The 20,499-nt window shown below is 40.5% G+C and overlaps 1 protein-coding gene across 1 annotated transcript in view; it reads right to left on the reverse strand.

Moving 5' to 3' along the window:
* Nucleotides 1-5,803: 5,803 nt before the first annotated feature.
* Nucleotides 5,804-20,499, reverse strand: part of NCAPD3 (non-SMC condensin II complex subunit D3) — a 273,275-nt gene continuing 258,579 nt past the window's right edge. The window contains exons 30-34 of the mRNA XM_053691510.1: nucleotides 8,224-8,387; nucleotides 8,014-8,147; nucleotides 7,789-7,857; nucleotides 7,243-7,372; nucleotides 5,804-6,743 (exon numbers count right to left, since the gene is read on the reverse strand). Of these exons, the coding sequence (XP_053547485.1) occupies nucleotides 6,647-6,743; nucleotides 7,243-7,372; nucleotides 7,789-7,857; nucleotides 8,014-8,147; nucleotides 8,224-8,387 (594 nt within the window). The 3' untranslated portion in view covers nucleotides 5,804-6,646. The remainder of the gene's footprint in view (nucleotides 6,744-7,242; nucleotides 7,373-7,788; nucleotides 7,858-8,013; nucleotides 8,148-8,223; nucleotides 8,388-20,499) is intronic.

Consider the following 20,499-nt stretch of genomic DNA (forward strand, 5'->3'; position numbering starts at 1 on the left):
TTGCAGCATTTTGGACCCTGCACATTTTGGTATTTTCAGTAAATGTCTATGATTTCATCTAAGTACTAAACCTTCTGTGGTTTTCACTTAAAAATGACCGTTCTGCCACTTTATGCAGCACAACAGCTTCATTGTCCCATTTTTGTCCTGTCCAGACTTTCACAACATCCCCAACATGCAGCTCCATGTGATCTTTTGCACCCCTGTCATAATTTCTCTTCTGACGTTCTCTTATGTTCTCTTTCCTCTTCCAATACATTTTGTGTAATTTGCGGTTTGTATGGTACTGGGTAAGAGCCAACTGAGGTTATTTAGTTTTTATCTGCCTGCCAAAAAACAATTCTGCTGCAATAATTAAGTAAATGTATTGTGGATTCTCTCTGGAGTGACTAGCCTTTGCAAGCAACCTCTTAATTTTGATTCCAGCCTCTGCTAATCCATTACTCTGGGGATACCTGGGACTAGATGTTATATGTGTATATCCAAATTCCTCAGAAAATGCTTGAAAATGTTTACATGAAAACTGGGGGCCATTGTCTGACTTTAAGACATTTGGAATGCCATACCTTGAAAACACTGCTCGTAATTTCTCACACACCTGTTCTGAATTAGTATTTCTCAGTTTGGTAACTTCAGGATAGATGGACTAAGCATCTAATATATCAGTAGAAGGATGCAGGGACTACAATAATACTTTGCAAATAAAATCCTAAGATTTATTGAATGGAGTACAAAACATTCCAATGCAGCAATCGAGGTATAATACAGCAAGAATGGACTAACAGACATGCAGTGTGAAAGACAGAGGCGTGTCTGACGTGTTTTGCGCCCCCTACAGGCACTTACTCATAGACACAATACACACATTGAATAAGGTGCTATTTATACAAAAGTGAACAATACAATTAACCCTGTGACAACCATTCATAATTAAAAAACAGGCGAGTAGTAAGTTTTAACTATTCAATAGTACAATACCAAGCACCATATATGTATATATTGTCATCGGTGGTCATCTATAAGGGACTACGAAAGGAGTGAGTACACATTTCTTTGTTGTGTTATTGCATATATTGTTTTGATATTAACTACATCCCTTACGACACACCAGACGCAATCGAACTCAGACTGTTCAAATATGTTCTTGCATTGAAGCTAATAGTGGGTCATGCTTTTGACGCTCTCTCCTCAATTTCCTTTACACTGACCTCCTGTAATAACATTACTTTGCGGGGACTAGCTTAGATAAATTTTTGTTCCTAAGCGCCCTTACTAACAGACATGGCAGGTGTGGACTCTGGCTTAGCAAATACTATGGCAGCCAAAATTAACGATTTTACCCCTGAAACAGACTTTGAACACATTAATCCAGATGCCATTTTCAATGTGGGGAACAGGCAAGACTACTTTGACGCCATATTCTCCATGGAGGATGTTAACACTGACAATACTGAAATGAAACATCAATTTAGATCCCTGGAGAATGCCATGACTAATGTGGGACATAGTGGCTTTTAACAAATATATAGATTCTCAAAGGATTCCTAGAGGGCTGCGTGTCAAAAAATATCCATCATTTCAATTTGATGAGACTGAAGATACAGATGACTGGAACGCAGCCCTCTCTGAATGTTCTTTCAAACTGATTAGAATCCTAATTTGCGTTAAAAATAAGACACGCATGAAATTAAGTTCCACTATCACAGATATTAAAGAAGATTTAAAGCAATATGCCAATTCCCCCAAATATGGCATTTAACAGAAAAACTTGAGTGAAACAATAGCAAAACAAGAAAAGGAGCAAGCAAAACGAAAGGGTGAAAAATTCCTTAGAGATAAGGAGGATTATGACACAGATAAGTGTACAACTGGTCGGCCCTTAGAAAATTACAAAGAGCCAATAGAAATAAGTACAAAAAACAACACAGACAGAATAAAGAAGTGGACAAGTTAGATGAGCAACAAGAGGGATCTGTACACCTGGCACCCAGATCCATATTAAAAAAGAAGAAAAACCACAAGAAGGTGGTCTTCAGTGGATCTGAGGGAGAAAACTCAGATACAGAAACATCTTTTATGGGGACCTTGTATGCCTCCACTTGCTCGTCTTCTCCTTCTGTCTCCTCTTCTCTTTCCCCTCCATCTTCTGCTTTTTTACAGGGTACCCAGAAGGACGGATCCGGAGAGATACCATTGGTGGTGAGACCCAAGACAAGACAGATGGGGTTATTAGGAAAAGAAGGAGGAAATGGAGGAAACAAAGGAATAGGAAAACAGAAAAAGAAGAAAGGACATTACATTTTGATACCCTAAATGCACAAGTTACTGGTGTTAATATGTCTTTCAAATTTAGCATTATCAATTTGTCTAAACATATGCTCACTGATAATGAAAGAAAAGAGTTAGCAAACACTCAGGTCTGACACCTTTGCATGAGATGATTTCTCCCAAGTAAAGAATTTCAGATTGATTACATTTTGTTTTATTTAATTTCAATCCATTTTCCTGAGCAATCTCAAGTCTGTTATGTTCACTTTCTGTAGTACCCCAAATTAGTTTGTCATCTATGTAAACTTTAACGCCTTCCACCCCATCAAATAATTGCTGTATGGTTCAATGAAATATTTCAGGGACTGAACATTGTCCAAAAGGCAGACGTTTAAAACTGTACCTTCCAAATAGTGTATTAAAAGTGCATATGCATCTGCTTTCTTTTGCTAAAGGCACCTGCCAAAATCCATTTGAGGCATCAAGGATTGAAAACACCTGGGCACCTGCCATCTCTCCTAGAATTTAATTTATTGTTGGTATCTGGTAATGCTCTCTTTTAATGCTGAGATTTAACTCTTTTGGATCTAAATATAGTCTTACTGAACCGTCCTTCCACTGCATGCAGATGTGTACATTGCTTACACTGTAAAGCAAAATTATTATATTTCTTGCAAAGTTTACATTTCTGCCCATATGCAGGACATTTACGAAAATCATGGATTTTGTCGCATTTCCAGCATGATATCTCTGTATTGCTTCTATTTTTGCTATATGATTTACTCCTAACAGAGGTGTAACTTGCCTTCCTTTTGTCTCTGCTGACTGGCATTTCCTTACTTCATTCACCACTTCCTGAGTGCTGGCTTTATGCATAATATTTAGTTTTTTTTCTGGTCTGTTCCGCAGACTGAAATATTGTGATAGCTTTTTGCAGTGTCAGGTCACAATCCCTGAGAAGCCTCTCACGTGTTTTTCTTTTGTTGCAGCCTTTAACAAGTCTGTCTCTAATCAGTGATTCTTGCAAAACACCAAGATTACAAGACCTGCTTTTTAATCTGAGGTCAGTGAAACTCTACAGTCTCATGTGGCTGCTGTACCCTTGAATTAAACATAAAACGTTCATAAGTTTAATTTTTCTTGGGAGTGCAGTATGTTGTAAATTTCTCCATAACAAGCTCATAATTATCACCATCAGTTTCTGATAACTGAAAACTGTTATAAATGTCTAGAGCCTCTGGCCCAACAACCGTTAAAAGCAAAGCTACTTTATGATCATCTGGGAGTGAAGAGGTGGTTTGTGGCTTTCATATACAGGGAGTGCAGAATTATTAGGCAAGTTGTATTTTTAAAGATTAATTTTATTATTGAACAACAACCATGTTCTCAATGAACCCAAAAAACTCATTAATATCAAAGCTGAATAGTTTTGGAAGTAGTTTTTAGTTATAGCTATTTTAGGGGGATATCTGTGTGTGCAGGTGACTATTACTGTGCATAATTATTAGGCAACTTAACAAAAAACAAATATATACCCATTTCAATTATTTATTTTTACCAGTGAAACCAATATAACATCTCAACATTCACAAATATACATTTCTGACATTCAAAAACAAAACAAAAGCAAATCAGTGACCAATATAGCCACCTTTCTTTGCAAGGACACTCAAAAGCCTGCCATCCATGGATTCTGTCAGTGTTTTGATCTGTTCACCATCAACATTGCGTGCAGCAGCAACCACAGCCTCCCAGACACTGTTCAGAGAGGTGTACTGTTTTCCCTCCTTGTAAATCTCACATTTGATGATGGACCACAGGTTCTCAATGGGGTTCAGATCAGGTAAACAAGGAGGCCATGTCATTAGATTTTCTTCTTTTATACCCTTTCTTGCCAGCCACGCTGTGGAGTACTTGGACGCGTGTGATGGAGCATTGTCCTGCATGAAAATCATGTTTTTCTTGAAGGATGCAGACTTCTTCCTGTACCACTGCTTGAAGAAGGTGTCTTCCAGAAACTGGCAGTAGGACAGGGAGTTGAGCTTGACTCCATCCTCAACCCGAAAAGGCCCCACAAGCTCATCTTTGATGATACCAGCCCAAACCAGTACTCCACCTCCACCTTGCTGGCGGGAGTCGGACTGGAGCTCTCTGCCCTTTACCAATCCAGCCACGGGCCCATCCATCTGGCCCATCAAGACTCACTCTCATTTCATCAGTCCATAAAACCTTAGAAAAATCAGTCTTGAGATATTTCTTGGCCCAGTCTTGACGTTTCAGCTTGTGTGTCTTGTTCAGTGGTGGTCGTCTTTCAGCCTTTCTTACCTTGGCCATGTCTCTGAGTATTGCACACCTTGTGCTTTTGGGCACTCCAGTGATGTTGCAGCTCTGAAATATGGCCAAACTGGTGGCAAGTGGCATCTTGGCAGCTGCACGCTTGACTTTTCTCAGTTCATGGGCAGTTATTTTGCGCCTTGGTTTTTCCACACGCTTCTTGCGACCCTGTTGACTATTTTGAATGAAACGCTTGATTGTTCGATGATCACGCTTCAGAAGCTTTGCAATTTTACGACTGCTGCATCCCTCTGCAAGATATCTCACTATTTTTTACTTTTCTGAGCCTGTCAAGTCCTTCTTTTGACCCATTTTGCCAAAGGAAAGGAAGTTGCCTAATAATTATGCACACCTGATATAGGGTGTTGATGTCATTAGACCACACCCCTTCTCATTACAGAGATGCACATCACCTAATATGCTTAATTGGTAGTAGGCTTTCAAGCCTATACAGCTTGGAGTAAGACAACATGCATAAAGAGGATGATGTGGTCAAAATACTCATTTGCCTAATAATTCTACACTCCCTGTACAGTGTAAACCTTTGTTTAAATGTTCCCCACACTTCTTCCAAATTCCCCACAAACCTGAGCTCTGGTGGTGGTTTGAGGCTGGCAACAGTGTGAAAATGTATTTGCTCTTGTTCTGGATGATGTTGCACCATGCTGTGTATCCATTTTATTTTTTTGTATTATTGCTGTAGTTCAATTCCTGGAGAAATATCCACTTCTGGTACCATGTGTTGTCTGCTTATTTATATAACTGATGAGTGATGATGATAGAGACAGGCTGCTTTTCTACAATAACTTTACTACATGACTGAATGCAATGCAACTCCAAACTAGACTGCACTAGAACTCTTCCTGTTTCCTGTGTGCCCTGCCCCTTGAACTCACTTCCTGTAGCAATGATATAATGAAAGTTCATTGCAAACTATACTCAACACATCTTCCAGCATGTCTTAGCTCCACCCCCCCACCGTTGCAATTTTTAACTGAATTTTCTTACTGATCTACTGATTTGAAGATTACTTACCCTGAAACAAAGTTTTAAAACTTCTAAAGGCTACTTAATCTACCTAAAGCTATTTGCAGTTAAACGTCAGCACCTCTATTCTAATCAGACACCAAAAGATATCACATTTATTCAAAAACATTTCCATGGATGAAAAGAGAAGACAAGAGGAAAAACAGAAAAACTGTTCAATGTATAAAGTGTTTATTTTTTTTAAAACAATATTGACCATTAGCTTTACTAAGGGTAAATATGTTTTTGTCTCCAAGGTTCTAGCAAGAACGTATATAATATATAATACACAACAAACAAACAATGATTCTTTGAAGTTTAAAGTCCCTTTATGCAGATAAACTAAAGAAAATGGTACCTAGATACATTATGCTTTGCGTGATTTTAACCAGAAATATCTATAGAAGTAGAATTATTGAGATTTGTTAATATAGTAGGATTAATTCACCCATGGTCCTGCAATGAAGAATACGTTTTAGATATGTCCAATCTACAAAATTTTATAATTAAAATACCTACTAATATGTAAAAAAATAAAACTGCACAGCAAATGTCAGAACTAGAGTGGTCAATAAATTAGTTCAAAGACTATTGGATGTTGATTGTAAAACCACATTTATGATACGATTCCTTAGTCCTAGAGATGGAAGACTCCACAAAGTCATAAAAAGTGTATTTCTAACCCCCAACCCTGCCCATGCTAGAGAAGATTGCAATTTATTATTTTACAAACTACTGTTATCCTTTCTAGTGGCCACAGGATTAAATATGTTAAACTCATGAAGATCATGGGTCTTTTTTGAAGCGTTGTGCTTACAAATTAGTGGACATGGTTACAAGTACATAAAAGAGCAAAATTAAAACAAAGTTGTATCAAACCACAGATAAATATTTACAGAGCAGTGGAGATCTTAACAATACAAAGTCCATAAACTATGACCTAAGAGAATGTTGTAAATTATCTTCTACACAGTGGTACGTTAATTTAATTAGATATTTCCTGCCGTAACCAACACTGCTAGTTGGATGGCTTTAGTGGCGCTTTTCCTGAAGGACGACGACTACTTCTCCTTTGACCTGGAGATTCGACCTTCCATTGTCGAGGTTGGGGAGCCCTTTGAGAGAAAGATCACATTAAAATGTGAACTGCTGTAGATACGCAGGAGGTATTTAAAGTTTGACACACCAAAACAATTACGGTTTACAGGCTATAAGCAATGGGCAGAAGAATCTGTCACCACCAAAATGTGTTATCCCCATGTGTCCACAAAGAAGGAAGACAAACTAGCATTGTGCAAAATTAAAGCAGAGCAAACATCATGGCCTCCGATATAAATGGTTTTATGAAGTACAATTCAGGAGACAGACTGAACAGCAGGGAAAGAAACAGTAAAGGAACAACGAAAGAGTATTTGTTAGAGAATAAAAACAGAAACATATCCAATAGTGTAAAAGAAAGAAAAAAAGCAGAGGCTGAAGGGTTGTGAATGAAATGGCGCAACAAAAAATAAAAGGTAGAGAAGACTAAGAACACAAACCTTTTGGAGAAGCAAAACGGGATTCATCAATTTAACTACAAGCAAAATACTTATGGATAAAATAACTGCTACTCACGGCCTGTCTGGTGACATAATACAAAGGACATCTTGATCTTGGGATACATCACTTCCTCTCCCTGAAGATGGAGTACGGCTTGAAGCGATATAACTGACCCCAGCTCCAAATGTAACGTTATTAATGGTCTCTGCAAAGCAAAATGCAGCAGGTCATAATCATCTGAAAGCAAGGCTTCCCCATTATCCAATTAAATACCCCAGTGGCTAACTAGCAAGCAGTTTAACAAGACTAAATATTAATGTATGAGCGTTTGGGTTATTGTAACCGTCTAAATATATGAGAGTGTGAGAGAGAAGAAAAAACAAAACAAAACAAAAAAACAAATAAGATTAAGATATTGGTATCCTAATTCAGCCCAAATTTGTAGAAGCATTCACTGTGTTTTTTGTGCTCCAAAATTCTTTTAATATTTGCCCAAGTGGATTCTAACCTAATTTTTATTTATGTTATTAAACCTGTCCTGGACATTCAGAGAAGATGGCAACACATGAATTGATTGATCAGTGTTCTTTTTAAAAACCAAGTACTGGGTGAAATACTCACGGTCAGGGGTGCTAATTGCTCTCCCTGTCAGCGATGTGTTAGACTGCTGGTCTGGACTACGGAAAGACACTGGAAAAAGTACAAGACAATCAGTTATAAGTTATGTTCACAATTTAAGCAGGATGAAATGTTCATTGATAAAGTTTTACATATTTAATCTAACCCTTACGCATTCTCCGAGTTGGTATCGGCAACCTAAAACTTTTTTTTTTTTAACCTCTGTACCTTGTTTGCTGCTGGCACTTTGTATTGAAGGAGTAGATGGATGAGCCCCAATGCTCTTGCTGCGTGGTTTCTTGCTGCCTTCCGCAGCTTTCTTTGCAGAGTTTAGTATAGCAAGAGTGCTGAGTGACAACTGCCTACAGAGAGGGAGAGTGTGATTCTAATGTATACTGTGACCTTACACACTGAATGCCCCCAGAATGCTTCCTTTACCTTGGTCTGGGCCCATGGCCTTTTAGAATGCTGATCCTGGGCGTTGCTGCAAGAGGGGTACTGGGGTGAGTTGCAGCTGGAGATCGTGCATTAGGAGTTGCAGGAGATCTACGACCACCAGGACTCCTGGGAGATCTGACAGCATTCACAGCACGAGGAGAGCCCTGAAAGAAACGCTTATTAACCACAGTATAACTACTCAACCTGATCAGCAAAGAAATCTCTGATGTTTATATAAAGTTTTATAAAACACCCATCTGCCATACAGGGTAGCTATACATAGATTTACTACGCCCTGCAGCCTTCCTTGTGCAGTTAATAAAAGGACTGACGCATAAAATGGGCACTAAATCCACAGAGAGGAGAGTGAGCAAAATTTAAAGGCTTTCTTGGTTTGCAAACATTTCAAAAATTAAAAAACATAATTTATGTAAGAACTTACCTGATAAATTAATTTATTTCATGGTGGCGAGAGTCAACGGTTACATATGGGATATACATTCCTACAAGGAGGAGGCAACGTTTCCCAAACCTCAAAGCCTACGATTACCCCACCCACCTCATTCATAGCTCAGTTTAACGTATAGCCAAGAAGTGAGGTGTAAAAAAGGAGTAAGAAAACCCCCCATAAAAAAGGAACAGGATAAAAGAGATGCTCTGTTAAAAAACAACCCAAAATAGGGAGAGGACCTCATGGACTCTCGCCAACATGAAAGAAAGAAATTTATCAAGTTCTTACATAAATTATGTTTTCTTTCATATAGGTGGCGAGAGTCCACAATTTGTTACATACAGGATATAATACCCAAGATGTGGAAGACCACGAGTAACAAAAAAAAAAAAAAAAAAAAAAAAAAAAAAAAAAGGGATACATTTTTTTCACTTTTTTCACTGAAAATAATCTTCAAAACTAAAAAACCTGAAGACATTTTTATAGGCAACAGAATCAACGAGTGGCCACTGCCTGAAGAACCTTTATACCAAAAGCTGCTTCTGAAGAGGCAAAAACATAAAAATGGTAAAATTTGGTAAAAGTATGTAAAAAACCAACTGGCAGCTTTGCAGATTTGATCAACTGAAGCGTCATTCTTGAATCTTGTAGAATGAGCAGTAATTACAAATAAGCTTTGTGAATCAGAAGTTTTAACCAAGAGGCTAAAGAAATAGAAGCTTTCTGACCCGTTTGTGAACCAGAAAAAAAAAAAGACAAACTAGAAGTCTTTCTGAAATCTTTAGTGGCAGCAACATAATATTTCAAAACTCTGACAATATCCAAGATTTTTCTGCATCATTTTTAGGATTAGGACATAAAGAGGGTAAAACAATTTCCGTGTTAATGTTATAATTAACAACCCTTGGCAAAAATTTTAAAGTAGTCAGCAAAACTGCTTTATCTTGATGAAAAATCAAGTAAGGTGTTTCACAAGAAAGAGCGGATAATTCTGAAACTCTTCTCGCAGAAAAGATAGCCAAAAGAAACAGAACTTTCCAAGAAAGTAGTTAAATGTCTAAAGAATGCATAGGCTCAAAAGGAGGAGCCTGTAAAGACCAACACTAAATTGAGACTCCATGGAGGAGAAATAGATTTAAATTACAGGTTTTATTCTAGACAAAGCTTGAACAAAACAATGAATGTCTGGAAGATGAGCAATCTTCCGGGTGAAACGTAACAGAAATCTGTCCTTTCAAAGTACTGGCAGATAAGTCCTTATCTAAACCATCTTGAAGAAACTGAAGAATTCTAGGAATTCTAAATGTATGCCAAGAAAAATTATGAGTAGAAAACCAGGAAATATAAGTTTTTCAAACCTTATAATAATGTTTCCAGGAAACAGGTTTTCTTGCTTGAATCATAGTATTAAGAAGTCTGAAAAACCTCTGTGACTGAGAACTAGGCGTTTAATTTCCACGCCATTAAGTTCAGAGATTTTATGTCTGGCTGAAAGAAGGGACCTTGAGACAGAAGGTCTGGCCTTAGTGGAAGATGCCATGGCAGGTAACTGGACCTCCGAACTAGATCTGCATACCAGATCCTGAGAGGCCACACAGGAGCTATCAGAAGTACAGATGATTGTTCCATCTTGATTTTTCAAATCACTCTCGGTAGTAGAACCAATGGAGGAAATATATAGTGATAATGGAATGACCAAGGGACTGATAGAGCATCCGTCATTACTGCCTAAGGATCCCTTGACCTTGCTAGGTATCTGGGAAGTTTCTTGTTCAAACGAGAGGCCATGAGATCTATTTGAGGAAGACCCCAGATCTAAACAATTTGTAAGAATACATCCTGATAGAGAGACCATTCCCCGGGTGTAGTGACTGACGGCTGAGATAATCTGCCTCCCAGTTGGTCCACACCTAGGATGTGAATCACAGTGATGAGACAGGAATTGGTCTCTGCCCAATTAAGTATCCGAGATACTTCTTTCATGGCTAGGTAACTTAGAGTTCCCCCTTGATGATTGACATATGCCACTGTTCTGATAGTCTGTTTGAAAACGAAAGAAAGGTTTGTTCTTCAAAAGAGGCCAAGCTTGAAGAGCTTTGAAAAGAGCACGGCGTTCTAAGATATTGATTAGAATCTTTGTTTCCTGAATATTCCAAACTCCCGGTGCAGTCAGGGACCCCCAATACTGTTCTCCAACCCGTAAGACTTGCATCTGTTGTAATTACAGACCAGGTAGGGCGAACAAAGAAGGCCCCCTGAAGAAATTGGTGGTCTAGCCACCATGTCAGAGAAAAATGGAGTGTTGGGATCTAAGAATATTAGTTGTGATATTAGAGTATAATCCTTGCACCATTGGCACAGCATGCAAAGTTGAAGAGGCTTCATATGAAAACGAGCAAAGGGGATCACTTCCGATGCTGCAATCATTAGGCATAAAACCTCCATGCACATAGCCACTGAAGGGTATGATAGAGACCGAAACTAACTTTAATAGTCTATTTGGAATAAAAAATAAGTGACCTTTGTCTGAGGAATCAAGAAACTCTTTAGAAAATTGATCCTCCAACCATGATTTTAAAGAAACAATAGTTGAGTTGTGTGATATTCTGCTAAATGAAAAGATTGAGCTAGAACCAAGGTATCCTCCAAATAAGGAAACACCTCAATACCCTGCTCTCTGATTACAGATAGAAGGGCACCAAGAACCTTTGAAAATATTCTTATATTCTTGGTGCTGTTGCTAGGCCGAATGGAAGAGCAACAAACTGAAAATGTTTTTCTAGAAAAGAGAATCTCAGAAATTGAAAATGGTCTGGGTGAATAGGGATGTAAAGATAAGCATCCTTTAAGTCTATTGTGGACATATAATAACCTTGCTGAACAAAAGGTAGAATAATCCTTATAGTTCCCATCTTGAAAGTTGGAATTCATATCCAAGATTTGTCTGAAGGAATTCTCCTTCTTTGGTACAATGAATAGATTTGAGTAAAAACGCTTTCCTTGTTCCTGTAGAGGAACTGGGGCAATCACTCCCATCAATTCTAGATGTGAGTCACGTTAGAAAAGCCTGAGATTTTAAAGGATGTTTTGGAACATGAGTTAAATAAAACCATCCCCTTGGGGGTTTGATTTTGAAACCAATTCAATATCCCTGAGAAATTATATTCTGAATCCAGGGATTTTGGACAGATTCTGACCAAATTTTCTAAAAAAGTATTAATCTGCCTCCTAGCAGAAGAACTGGATTGGGGGCTGCACCTTCATGCTGTTTTTTGGACAGGATTAGGTTTCTTAAATTGTTTAGATTTGTTCCAATTGGAAGAAGGTCTCCAGTTAGAGCCAGGGGCTTTTGGAGAGGGGGAAGACTTCTGATCTTTGTTTCGAAAAGAACAAAAACAATTTGGAGTCAACAGCCTCCAGGAGACACCGTGGCCCAGCCTCCAGGAGACACCGTGGCCCAGCAGTCGGTCTCCAAACACACCCCTTACTAAAGAAAGGGAACAAGCTACCGTATTCTTCCACAAATAAGACACAGAGAAAACATGAATGTACTTGTAAAGTGCGGCTAATCCCCCTTAAGGGACTCAAGGCGCGGCTCATCTTATCAACCTCGAAAGGAGGAAGGCCCCTCACCGGGGATCGAACTTGCAACCCTCCATTTGCTACAGTGCAGAGTAGCCACAGTGCATTAGTATGCTGAGCTAGCTGTCCAGCTAGCATAAGGAACTTCAGACCAACAGAGACCCACCAGTCTAATAAAAACAAGGGGAGGCAACGCCCAGACCACAGAAATACAGAAACCACGGAATAAGGCCGGGAGTCTGAAACAAAGAGGATATTCCCCTAACACAGTGCAACCGCACTCTAAAAAGCAACTGAAGACAAAGGTCCCCAAGTCGCAAAAAGGTAGCTCAGAATACTGAAATATTCAGAAACAAAACCTTGTGCAGAAAGCTCAGATAGGTCTGACTAACACCACCTGAAGCAAAAACACTGCACGCTGCAGTCATCTAAAAATGGCTCAAACTTAAATACTTGCAGGGCAAGCAGAAAGCAGCTGAAGATAGGATCCTTCAGATTGCTAATTATCCACTAACCAGCAGAAAACGTTGAAGGCTATCTAAGAGCCGCCAGTCCTTCCCACAAATACACAAATATTGAACACGGAGAAAGGAGAAACCTCAAGAGGCTTACCATACCTCGAATGCCCCAAGGACGAATTTAGGAGAGCAATAGATCTCAGATCCTGCTCGACCACCGGACCAGCCCAAGCGTCAGAAAGGGGGGACAGAAAGACTGACTAACACCACCTGAAGCAAAAACACTGCACGCTGCAGTCATCTAAAAATGGCTCAAACTTAAATACTTGCAGGGCAAGCAGAAAGCAGCTGAAGATAGGATCCTTCAGATTGCTAATTATCCACTAACCAGCAGAAAACGTTGAAGGCTATCTAAGAGCCGCCAGTCCTTCCCACAAATACACAAATATTGAACACGGAGAAAGGAGAAACCTCAAGAGGCTTACCATACCTCGAATGCCCCAAGGACGAATTTAGGAGAGCAATAGATCACAGATCCTGCTCCAACACCGGACCAGCCCAAGCATCAGAAAGGGGGGACAGAAAGACTCCAACCACAAGCCCCCAGGGAATGGATTAAGAAAAAGGGGGGACTTACCCACCCTAACAGAGCTCAGGTGCCAACCCAATCCGCTGCTCCAAAATAAGGCACTCCCAAGGAGAACCCCCTAGGACCTGGAACAGAGAAAAGTGTAACAGATTCGTAGGAAGACCTGTCACAGCTCTCTTGGACAATCTGTACGTAGAGAGATCAAATTCCAACAGGTGGAACAAAGCAGCAGATGCTGCCCCTTACAGAAATAAGCCACCTGATCCACCCTCCTACACACAGGGCAGGACAAAGACCCTCCAGAAAGAGGAAAGCTCAGCTCATAAGGAAGACAAACTCAAAAGGGAAGGGCACCAATAAGAACAGCGTAGATGTCCACAAGACATGAAGCCATAGTATGATCAAAACACAGACAGAATGAAAAAAATCATCCAGACACCACTGTTGACCCAACAGAGAAGCTCCCCATGAAGAGGAGCACACTCTGTCCGAAGGACAAGTCAGGCCTTAAAGTTTATAACCAGTACCCAAAGGTGGATGTGAACTCTGGCCTTCCTGCTTGCAAACCCAAAGAGCTAGCCCCTATGTCGCAACATAGGATCCCTGAAAAAGCTGGGTCGTCCCAAACCAGTCCACAGGATCATAAGTTTCCAGACATCCAAGAAGGATCCAAGACAAGAACCCTGGACCCAGAATCATTCTAGAACGAACGACAACCCCAGGGAACACAAGATACCCCTTTCTGAAGCAATCAGCAATCTGAAGAACAGGTACAGGACTCACTTGTAATTCCCAGCCCAAAAGAAAGAGCACACTCTTAGCCGAAGGTCACCCCCCCCCACAAGGTGCTAGGCTGCGACAAAGTCACGTAATTTCTCTAGAGCCCAAATGCCAACACTAAGGGAAATGAAAACGAGAACAGAGTCACCCAAAAGAGAGTGGAAAGGCTAGTCTCCATATTCATTTCAGATTAACGTTCCAGAGGACCACACCCAAGGGAGAAGAATGCAAAGCATCCCGAAACCAGGCAGAAAAACACCCCCTAAGCAAAAAGCTTGCAAAAAGAGACAACACCTCCTATCGCCCCTGATATAGAGACAACGAACTCCCGAAGGAAGACAGAGCCTCACGGCCATCACATCCTAATTAGGCGGCCGAAGCCGCCAGTAAAACCGGACAAAGTCCAGAAAGTCTCAACCCAAACCTCTAAAAGGAACAAGTCCTAAAAGGTCACTTCCAAAGAGACCATGAAAGGCAAAACCGTAAGAACGGCAGTATGAAAGACCTAAATCCTCCAAGCCTCCAACCCACAATGGGAAGGAACACTCTAGTTCCCGGAAAACTTGGAAACGACTGAGCATGTCACCGCGGATCTCAACGGAGTCCCGGCCCACTAGATTGAAAGGTGAATGAGTACTGAACCAATCCTCCTTCATGCCCCTAAGCAACCACGGACCCTCAAGTCCTCTCAGGATGCTAGTTGAAGCTTGTAGATAAAACAAGTAAACAACACAAACCATATTGTGATCACTAGGCGCCCTCACCTGACCAACCGGACATAAAAAGGCGCCACGTGTCTGAACTAGGCCTCAAAGAAAGGAGGATTTGTACCTAGTCAGGACCAGCCTAAAACCAAGGGCCCCAGCACTGTCAAGGCCACAGAGTCTCCCCCGAGATAGAGGGATAAAAAACAGTCAGAAAGACTTTTGTAAACAGTGCGACCACAAAATCGCAAGTATCAATTCCAGAGAAGAAAGTTCCCAAAGGAAACCTCACACCACACGAGCTTTAGACCAAAAAAAAAATCATCCTCATCGGATGAAAAGGCAACCCATAGGTTATCGCCCAGGAAGAACAGACAGACCCGCAGGACCAGCCCAACAGGGGTCCGAGACTTCCAAGCTCAGAATTGGAAAAGGATACCCAAAGAACAAAGACTATAAGAAGATTACTTCATCCCCTTATGTCTATGCATGCAAGTCAGTCGAAGTTTAAGACTGAGAAACCCCAGACCCATTAAGAGTGGGATTCTCCAGCAACGCCAAAAAACGTGCTTTAGTAGAACACAAAAGCGTACCAGTCTATAACAAAAAGGCACAACATATCTCCGCCGGAACAAAAGAAAAAAACCGCCCCAAAGGGGCAGTCGCTCCCCTGGAGGGCTAAATTGAACCAGGCGATCCCACGCCTGACAAGCCCCTGTTATTGGAACACGGACAATATCATAAGCACACTCCCGGGAGGTGCAGATATGCTAGCGCCAAAGATATGGCCATGCGGAACAATGTCGTAAGCTCCGGTGGGAACAGACCACACTCTATAGAAGGATAAGTAGCATTTGGGTTACCTGCATGCGTAGTAAGAGTTGGTGGTAGGGAACTCGTCTCGTGGGAAATAGAATCCCCAGTGGCGGATGGCTCAGTGGGCACCGGATTCCCCAATCCAGAGGAACAGAGCACTCTAAAACATAAAAAATGGACTAATAAGAAAAATCTTAACGACACCTTACACACCCAATGGCTGGGGCACTCACCACCTCCAAAAAAACCCAGACACCAGCAGACCAGAATTTCTCCGTCGCCACTCGGTCCGGAATGCGGAAATGGAGTCACAAGGTAAACCGTGCAGTCCATGCAAAAGCGCGCCCAACCTTAAAGGCTGCGTCACTAGACATAGGCCGTTATGTTACAAAATAGCCATAAGCCAAAGCAACACTACACAGTAGCAGACAGAATCACATAAACATGATAAACCCCCCTGTTCAATAACCCCCCTCTGGAGATATTAACCCTTGATCCCTAGATACAAAAAAGAGCCTCACTGAGAACCTATGTTAAAGTTATCCCCGAAAGGTTGTAGCCCCTCACGGATAAACAGTTGTATTACAATACATCCATGATGAAAGTGAAATGAAACTATCTTACGTGAATCTACGCCGTGGAACAGGAACACGGCCCTTCAAGTGTGACAGATAGTAGCATCACTTCTGCCATGGACTTGAGAAAAAAAAAGCAGGCAGCGAAACTCATCAACGCTGATTGCTTGTGGAGCTGATAATGAGTCAGGATGGTTTTGCAGACTCTCCCTGCATCTCCGGACTCAAACTTTCACCCATGCTCTCACTGAGAGGCTGACAGGACTACTTAAAACTCAAAGCCCATGCCGAAGAGTACTAGCCTCCATAAGAGACTATCGAAAACTTCTGACACTTCTTTGCCAACCTGGGACGAAAGGCAAAGATTGACTAGGGGATGAGGGAAGTGGGAGGGGTATTTAAGCCTTTGGCTGGGGTATCTTTGCCTCCTCCTGGTGGCCAGGTTCTGAATTCCCAAAAGTAATGAATGCAGCTATGGACTCTTTCCATTTATGAAGAAAACATGTGCTGATCTCTTATGCTTATTTGAAGGCGGAAATTAAGTCAGGGCCTTCTCAATTGAAGCAGCAATAAATTGCTTCATTGCTGGGGGTATGCAATCTACATCCATCTATGAAATTGAAACAGAAAGGAGCATTTGAAACAATAGGAATTATCAGTAGATCGTGATAAAAACAGTATACATGAGTCACATAAATTTGCTAAAGACGGCATAACACACCATTGTCTGGAGAGTTATTCGACAACGTGGCTCATGAGCATCAGTAATCTTGTCAATGAGCAGCTCTACTTCTATACACAGCAACAACGCTCTGCATAACTACCTATAAAGCTAATTACTCAATAGGTTTACTACGCCATCATAGAGCTAACCCATACCAAAAATAGCGATGACAATACTATTGCTACAGCGGTTGGGGAAAAAGCTTCACACTCACTTCCTTATATCCAGAACTTATCCCGGATCGGAATCCTACAGGAGAGGAATGCGGACCCAGGACGAGGAGGTTAAAGCATGTGGACAACCTACAAGTTGCCACCTCCTCCTTTTTATTGCAAAGACCTGAAAATGACCGCGGCTTCAATCGCTCGTACACGGGCGCTCACCAACCTACTTCCTTAGGTGATGTTCGGTCTCCACAGCGCACACTCACTTCAGCGGAAAGACCGGCTTCCTGCTCCAGCGGCAATGAGCATCCCGCAGAGCTTGGGGACGCAGCCAACCTGGTGGATCGTTGTGATCGTAGAGGCACTTTCTGCCATCTTCCCAGCTATTGGAGCTAAGGCTCTAGAGACCAGGCAGAGTTTGTTAGTGAACATTACCTTAGGAGACGATTGTCACATGCAGAAGGTGAGAAATGATAACGACAGACACTTGGGATCTGTAGAGGTTCTCCTATATAACGGAGCTATGCTAGCCTCTTCTATCTTACAAAACATCACGTATAAAAGACCCATGATGAGTCCTCCCCGAGTCCAGAGACTGCAACCCATTGCTCCCTACTCAGGCCTCCTGGCAACAGGAGTTGGATAAAGAACTCCACCGTTTATACATGCATCATTTATGATACATATTGTAGAGACTATACATGCTAGTTTAAAAGTTCATAGTTTATAGGCTGGATAAGTCTCATATCCTGATTGATTTTGCAGTGTTGTCCTGTTCATAACGTGTTTATCATTACTCCTTTTATATTAACTAACTTGTAATGCTTATGGTGTTCACTTAACATTTAATCAGATTGCTTTCTGTTCATAAAGGAGGGACTATAGCTGGACTCTCCTTAACTAAATAGTTAACAATTGTTAGAAAGCAATGTTGCCAGAATATACATAGATTTAACCCTATCATCACTCTAGTAACTGAACATAATAAGCTTGATCTTAAAGCCTTTCTATGTTTCCTTTCCTATACACTCCCTACGTCAACCATTATAAGCCTGCAGTCTCCCACAGCCTCACTGTTAGTCTATCAGGCCAGTTCTTATTCACTGCTATTAACAATAGTCTCCAAATATTCTAGATGCAGGAATTAACTGGACAAGTTGTTATACCGTTAGTAAAATTGCTAGGGTTTGATGAGGCTGTCTAAATGATACCAACTGACTGCATTTCCACTTATACTGTGATGACTATGAATGTTAGCTTGCTGCTTGCAGTTTTGTTAATAGTTGCTAGATATCACATTTTGAGTAATAGCAGCTATTTAAATTTCAGGGCCTGTTGATGTATATATTCTTCCCACTCACGCATTGATAGGTTATAGTATATATTATATTTAACATTCAGTCTTCAATTTTTATTTTACAAATGAGACCGATATTTCACTAATACTTGGTATCTATATCACAGGGGAGCACTAAGGTTGCTATGCAGCATAGAAATTTATTATCTTATGTTCTCATACTCGCATAGCCAAAATATTGAACTAAGTCCACAGGTCTCACAACACTTTAGGGGCTGTATAAATACTCTTATCTTATCTGCTTGTTACAGGATATCTCATATGTTCTTGCGCATGCCAATAACTAGCCATTTAAATCCCGGGCAATAATTCAGATTACTACAAACTGTGGTTGTATATCTCATATTTTAGATAATAGATAATAGTTCCATATACCCTTTATAATCCTAAGGTCCTCTATGGTGATCTTACTAGAATTTTTGTTAGCCCACTATTTTTACAATTCCTTAGTCTTTCCAGTAACCCAAAAGTGGTCTCTATATAATTATCATCTGACATAATATTACTGTATCCTACCCTGCACTGGTCTGTGTCCTATATTACCTTCTCTAGATATCTAGCTCTTATGACACAAGTATGTCACACTGATATGCCGGGGTTCTATATTACATCCTTTGGTTCCTATGATACTTATATACCACGTTATGCAAGTGTGACTGTGCTGTATATTGCTTGCTCTAGATATTTACTTCTCTTCATGTATTATACTACACTAATATGCCTGTGTCTTACATTACCTCCTCTAGAGATCTAACTTTCATAGCACATGTATATCACACTACACTGGTGTGTCTATATTACATTATCTCTTTTAGCTATTTGGTTCTCATGACACATGTATGTGGCATCGCACTAATATGTCTGTATTTTACTATATATATATATATATATATATATATATATATATATATATATATATATATATATATACACATATACATGTACACACACATATATATATACATACACACACACACATATACATACACACACACACATATAACGCACACATATTATACCTTTGTACCTTAACCCTTTGGCTGCTAAGCCATTTCCCACCTGGGTGCTAATATTTTTTTTATTATTATTGAAATTTTTGAAAACGTTTTTTTTAAACTTTCTTACAGACCCCCAAGACTTACATTGTTGGAAAGGTTAGGTGATTACCTTTCCAATGGTGGGTCTTGAGGGTCTGTAGCTGCTTAGATGCCTGAGATACAGGCTTCTAAGCAGCATGCCCCCTCCTCCTATACTTAACATTGTTAAGTATAAAGTTGCGCGGTGATGTCATCACGTAATTGCGCGGGACATCACCACACATCACGTGAAGCCCCGGCGATGCCTGTCACTCTACAGGCACGATCGCCGGGGTAGGATCAGTAAGGAGCCCCCAGATCTCCCTCAAGGTGGGAGAGTGCTCATGACGGCTCTGAGCCGTCATTAGCACCAGAGTGAGAAACTCTGTGACGGCTCAGAGCCGTCATTAGCACTCAAAGGGTTAATTGTATGTTTATATGAACATAATCTTGAACCTACTACACGAGCAACCAAAGATGTATAGTGACACCTTTTCCCTATGGAATTGTATTGATGATGACCTTTAGGTCTGACTATTGCACCATGGGTAAATCATCTTGTGCGATGGCTAGCATTCACTCACTTTACATCATAACTTGTTGTGTTGTCTCTTATTTACCCATGCCACCCATACCATATGCTTTCATATTGCTCCCCTTATTATTCTTTTACTGACACACCTTAATAAGGCTCCGCCCCTCCCCTTCTTTAATATGAGCAGCTCTTGCCCGCTGAACTTCCCCCCTCCCCCACATACTATGGTCCAGGAGTGACCGAAACATAAGCCATATCCCCTCATTCTGATATCATTAACTTGGATAATGCAGAAGTTCTCTTCTGTCATTATGGGTATGTTGCATATTATTATACAAATCTCCCACACTCCATTAGAACATGATATGTTAGTGTAATATGAACCTAGCTCGGATGTAATACCTGTCTTGGGACGAATTATGTATGTGATTTTTCTTCTGCTTGTCACTCTCACAACTTCAAAGA

The sequence above is a fragment of the Bombina bombina genome, chromosome 8 (assembly GCF_027579735.1).
Source record: "Bombina bombina isolate aBomBom1 chromosome 8, aBomBom1.pri, whole genome shotgun sequence".
Classification (NCBI taxonomy): Eukaryota; Metazoa; Chordata; class Amphibia; order Anura; family Bombinatoridae; genus Bombina; species Bombina bombina.